Source organism: Monoraphidium neglectum, assembly GCF_000611645.1.
Source record: "Monoraphidium neglectum strain SAG 48.87 unplaced genomic scaffold scaffold04286, whole genome shotgun sequence".
Lineage (NCBI taxonomy): Eukaryota > Viridiplantae > Chlorophyta > Chlorophyceae > Sphaeropleales > Selenastraceae > Monoraphidium > Monoraphidium neglectum.
The window spans coordinates 1-4,740 of record NW_014009343.1 but is presented as its reverse complement, the minus strand read 5'-3'; the positions used below and the strand labels follow the sequence as shown (position 1 = coordinate 4,740).

General features: G+C 65.5%; 2 protein-coding genes and 1 non-coding gene across 3 annotated transcripts; 1 reads left to right on the top strand and 2 right to left on the bottom strand.

Moving 5' to 3' along the window:
* Positions 1 to 239: 239 nt before the first annotated feature.
* On the bottom strand, positions 240 to 1,990 carry MNEG_14146 (hypothetical protein; the record flags this gene model as incomplete). The annotated part of the gene is made up of 5 exons (XM_014037383.1): positions 240 to 251; positions 564 to 885; positions 1,050 to 1,212; positions 1,492 to 1,793; positions 1,944 to 1,990. The coding sequence occupies 5 exons, from the start codon at positions 1,988 to 1,990 to the stop codon at positions 240 to 242; spliced, it is 846 nt and encodes a 281-aa protein (XP_013892837.1).
* A 564-nt stretch (positions 1,991 to 2,554) lies between these two features.
* MNEG_14145 (hypothetical protein) lies at positions 2,555 to 4,432 on the top strand (the record flags this gene model as incomplete). Its single annotated transcript, XM_014037382.1, has 3 exons — positions 2,555 to 2,824; positions 2,957 to 3,022; positions 3,458 to 4,432. The coding sequence occupies 3 exons, from the start codon at positions 2,555 to 2,557 to the stop codon at positions 4,430 to 4,432; spliced, it is 1,311 nt and encodes a 436-aa protein (XP_013892836.1).
* A 135-nt stretch (positions 4,433 to 4,567) lies between these two features.
* Positions 4,568 to 4,640, bottom strand: MNEG_t16846. The gene has a single exon. It is a non-coding gene; the product is annotated as a tRNA-Ala (tRNA).
* Positions 4,641 to 4,740: the final 100 nt, after the last annotated feature.

Sequence of the window (4,740 nt, the reverse complement as noted above, 5' to 3'; positions counted from 1 at the left end):
GCCCTGCGGCGCGACCTGCCGCCGCGACTGGCTGCCGGCGCCGCGGGACCCCTTGCGCCGGGAGCTGCGCGGGTCGCCGCCGGCGCCGCCGCCGCCATCCTCGCCGTCGTCGCCCACGGCCTTGCCGCCGCCGCGGCCGTCCTCAGGGTCTCCACCCCCGCCGCCGCCGCCACCGCCGCCGTTGCCCCCGCGCCGCCGCCGCCGCGCCTTCAACGCGGCCCAGTAATCTTTGCGCGCCATCACAAACTGGGCTGTCAGGTTGGCGTGCAGCGTGCAGCAGCCAAAATAGATGAGGATCAGGCCGCCCAGGGCGACGCCCGCCTCCTGCGAGGGTGGGCAGCGGGCGGAGGAGCACGTGCAGCGGCAGCCAAGGGGGGCGCCCAAGTGAGCTGGAAGGATCTCGGCAAGATGGAACGCCCAAGCATTCGCAGCTGGCGCTGGCCATATGTATGTGGTGAGGCCACCGCTGCAAGCGGGGTCATTGACAGGTGCAGCGCTCGCAGCAATCGGCCGTGCGGACAAGCCGCGCAGGGGACGAGGTTTGCGCCCCGCCTGCCGCTCACCGTTGAGATGGCCGCGCTGGTCCTCTCCATGGTCTGCAGCTTCTCCTGGTCGCATATGCAGTTGTACGGCAGCTTGAAGAGCGTCGCAAACGACCCCAGGTTGAGGCAGCTGTAGGGGCACAGCACCGTGCTGTGCAGCGCCGTGCCGTTGGGCCGCAGCATGCTGGTGACGCTGCCGTTGAGGGCCCGCAGCCACGTCGAGTTGCTGACGCACTTTGGGGCGCGCTGCATCTGGCCCTCGTACACGGTCACGGCTGTCGTGAGGTTGCTCCTGGCCGTGGCCAGCTGCGCCAGCGGGGATGTGTTGAGGCTAGCCGCGTCCCTGCGAGCGGGGCAAGCGCGCGGGGGCGGCGATGCTTAAGCAAAACGCCACCATGGCGACGCCGCCGAGGCAACGGCTCTTCCCACCACGCTCGCAGTCGCGCAGCTGCGCCTGGCACCGGTCCCGCCTTCCGCAGGCGCGCAGCGGCACGGGCCAAACCCCACCTGACGCCGTATCTGATGGCCTGGTTGGCGGCGTAGGCGACCGCAAGCCACAGGAACGCCCCCATCAGCAGGAACACTATCGCAAGGTTGACCAGAAACACGATGGTGTTGAAGCCCAGGTTGAACGTGCTGTACAGGTAGAAACTGCCCGGCGTCGGGTGCGCTGTTGGGAGGAGGGAGGGGAGGGGAGGTTTGCGTCAAGGCAGGGGCGCGCCGGTCATGGGCGCCCTGGGCAGGGTAAGCCGCAGCTACACAACGTGATGCCGGGCTGCTGTGTGGCTGACCATCGGCTGAACAAGCCTGGCTGTCGCCAACCCTTTCCACACATGGCCGCAGCGCTGGGGTGCGCCCGCGCCGCGCAGCCGGCACGGCTGCCCCTGCCGGCCCATGCAGGGCCCGAACGGCGACCGCCCTGCCGCACCCCTAAGAGCCGCCCGCTCACAGCAGGGGCAGCAGGATTTGGTCTTCACTCCGCTCGTCTGCGCGCTGCGTGCGCACGCCAGGATGAACGCGCCCGCAAAAATCAGCGAGCAGCCCGCGACCAGCGTGATGAGCGTCGTCATCACCGCGTTAGTCGCGGCGTCGAGCGTCGACGACGACACTGGCGCCACTGAATTAAAGAATTGGACGGTGTCATCCTTGGTGCGCACTGAGAAAATGGCCCACAGAACGATGCCCGGCACAAAGAGGCAGCACGCTGTGAGTGCGCCAAGCGGCAGGTGCGACGCCCAGCGCCACACGCCCCTGCAAGCACAGCCATGGCAATGGCCAGATGGTGGTGGATTAGAGCGGTGTTCGTCTAGGCCGGGCCTAATGCGCCAGCTCGGGTGCGCTAGCTGGCGAGCGCGGCGGCGCCAAACGCGGCCCCGAGCCCGGCTCGCGGCCACGGCTCACGTCAGCTCCTCCTCCTCATCCTCGCTCCAGCGCTTGTCGGAGGTCATCCTCCCCTGCCGCATGCGCACACGCGTGGGGCCCCAGCCCGCGGCTCCACCAGCTTCTTGAGGCTACACGCCAAGCCGCTGGTTTGTGAAGAATAATGTGAAACACATATTAAGCGCAGTCAGAGGGCCGCTTGGCTCGCCCGCTCTGTGCACGGGTAAAGCAGCTGTCACGAGGATGCGCAACGAAAGGCTTTGAGGGGAGATGAAATTGAAGAGGTTTTTGGGTCAACACGAATAGAAAGCGTTGCATGCGTCTGAGGTCGCAGCGCTCTGTTGTAGAGCGCATGCAACCTTCCCCTTTGTTGCACTGCCACCAGGCCAGCTCAACTGCTGCGTGACGCGCAGCACAGCCGTTCGCTGCTGTCGAAAACGTTCGGCATCATAATTGAGTTTTTATTTCGGGCTACCTCGCATCTCGTGGATGCAACACGGACAACATTGGGCCCGTGCTTGCAGCAACAGAGATCACGGCTGCTGGTTCTGCTGTTATCACGGGTATAACATTACAGGTTAGACAAGCTTGTTGATACTACAGGCCGCTCAACGCCGCCCATAGAGGGGGCCATGTCGGGCGCCGATTATTCGCGCGCGCTGGCTCGGGTGGCAGTGGCGCAGCTGGCCGAGCTCGCCGGGTTCGACGCCGCCCACGAGTCGGCGGTGGACATTCTGGGTGACCTGCTGCAGCGGTACCTCGCAAACGTGTGCGCCGGCGCGCACGACTACGCGGAGCTGGCGGGCCGGACGCACACAAACTCGCTCGACGCGCTGCTGGCGCTGGAGGACCTTGGGGTGACGCCCGACGAACTCGACGTGTTTGCAGGGCTCACGCTGCAGGTGAGTGGGGGCCGGAGGTTTAACCGTTACGGTGGCAGCCGGGAGGTTCAGGAGGTGATGCTAGCCCGAGAGCAGGAACGCGGGTGCTTGCTGCATGCGCACAGCGTGTGCGTCATGTGTCTGCCAAAACAGGTGGGCCGTGTCAGCGGCGACAGCAGCATGCGGTGCAGCGGCTTCAAGGCAGCTGCAGAGGGGAGGGTTTGCTGCACCAGCATCAGCACGGCGTGAGCAGCATCACCTGAGCAGCAGTCAACACTGGTGCGCTACACCACCGACACAGCGTCAGCAGCTGCATGCACAGCGCCACACCTGCGGCTCACAGCCAGGGCGTCAGCACCAGCGCTAGCTGCAGCATGAACGGCAGCGACTGCAGCGCAAACTATGGAAAACGCGGTTCAAAGTGCAGTGCATTTGTGATTGTGGCACGCAGGGGTCCAGCCACAAATCGGGCCAGGATGGCAGCAGCAGCTGACAAAAAGCTCACCATGTACTCATGAACACCTGCTGTTGTGGGACTTGCGCCCTCTTGTACAGCACTACCACTCACCGCCCTTGTGACTCTCCACTCGAGGTTCCCTCCGACATTGCCATCACACCACCTCCCCTCTCAAATCCCTGTTGTACCCGAAACAGGGCGGCAGTGTGCCTTTCGCCCACGTCGTGCCGCGCTACCCTGTCCAGCAGCAAGCGCCCAGCGCCCCGACATTTCAAGACCGCCACGAACCCCACCCGCAGCACATACCTGCCTTCTTGCCGGCGTTTCCCGACGCCCACACCTACCAGCACACGCCAGCTTTCCAAGGCCACGAGGCAGATGCGCAGCGGCAGCGCAAGGCAGTGTTGGCCAGCAAGCAGCAGGCGGAGGCTGCGCTCGTCAAGCTGCACCAACGGCTGATCGCCACGGCGGCGGGCGCAGCGACGCAGGGCGCGGGCACGGGGGCAGGCGGCGCCACTGGCAGCGGCCACCAGCCAGGCGCCAACCCGTTCCTGGCGCCGCCAGTGGTGGTGGGGGCGGCCGACGCGGCAGTGCTGCGGCCCGAGCTTGGGGACGTGGCATTGGGGGCTGCGGCTGACGGCGCAGATCTGGGGGCGGCTGACTTTGACACTGGCGCGGCGCAGCGCGTCTTCCGCGTAGTGCTCCCACCGGCGGACACCCCGCAGAAGCACCGGCAGCTTGATGGGCGGCAGCAAGATCAGGCGTACCCGCAGCACGGTGCCAACGGCGGCGACGCGGCGATGATGGATGTGGACGGTCCGACGGCTGGCAGCCAATGGGTGGCCTGGACGCCCGACGCCCCGGGCGGCGTTCCCATCGATGGCGCTGCGGGCGGCCTACGGCGCCAGGACCTGCTGCAGTTGCAGTGGCATGATCCAGCAAAGGCTGCGTCGGTGCTGGGAGCCGCGGCGCGGCAGCGGCCGCCCGACGCGTACCAGGAGCGCGCAGAGGCGGCAATGGCGGCAGAGGGCGCGGCGACCGGCGGCGCGCGGCAGCGCAAGTCAGCATATGGACGGGGAAACGCAGAGCTGCAGCGCGCTGACGAGTTGCTGCGTGCGGGGCATGCAGCAGCTGTGGGCGGCGTCTTTGGCGAAGATGATGAGGAATCATAGCTGCACTAGCATACTGAACGTGCATCTGGTTGTTGTAACGACGTTTAATGTGGAAAATATGAAGTTTGGTGGAATTTTTAAGGGTGAGGAGCATATACATGCTAGAGGAGTGGATGTTACTTGTGCAAAACACCGTGGAGTCGGAGGGCATCGATCCCCCTACCTCCCGCATGCTAAGCGGGCGCTCTACCATTTGAGCTACGACCCCCTTGGTGGGGCGCTTCGCACAGGATATTGCTCAAAACGTGTGAAATCTATAAAATATGTACCCAGTCGCGTCTCAGGCCTCACCCCTGCACCGTCGTGCA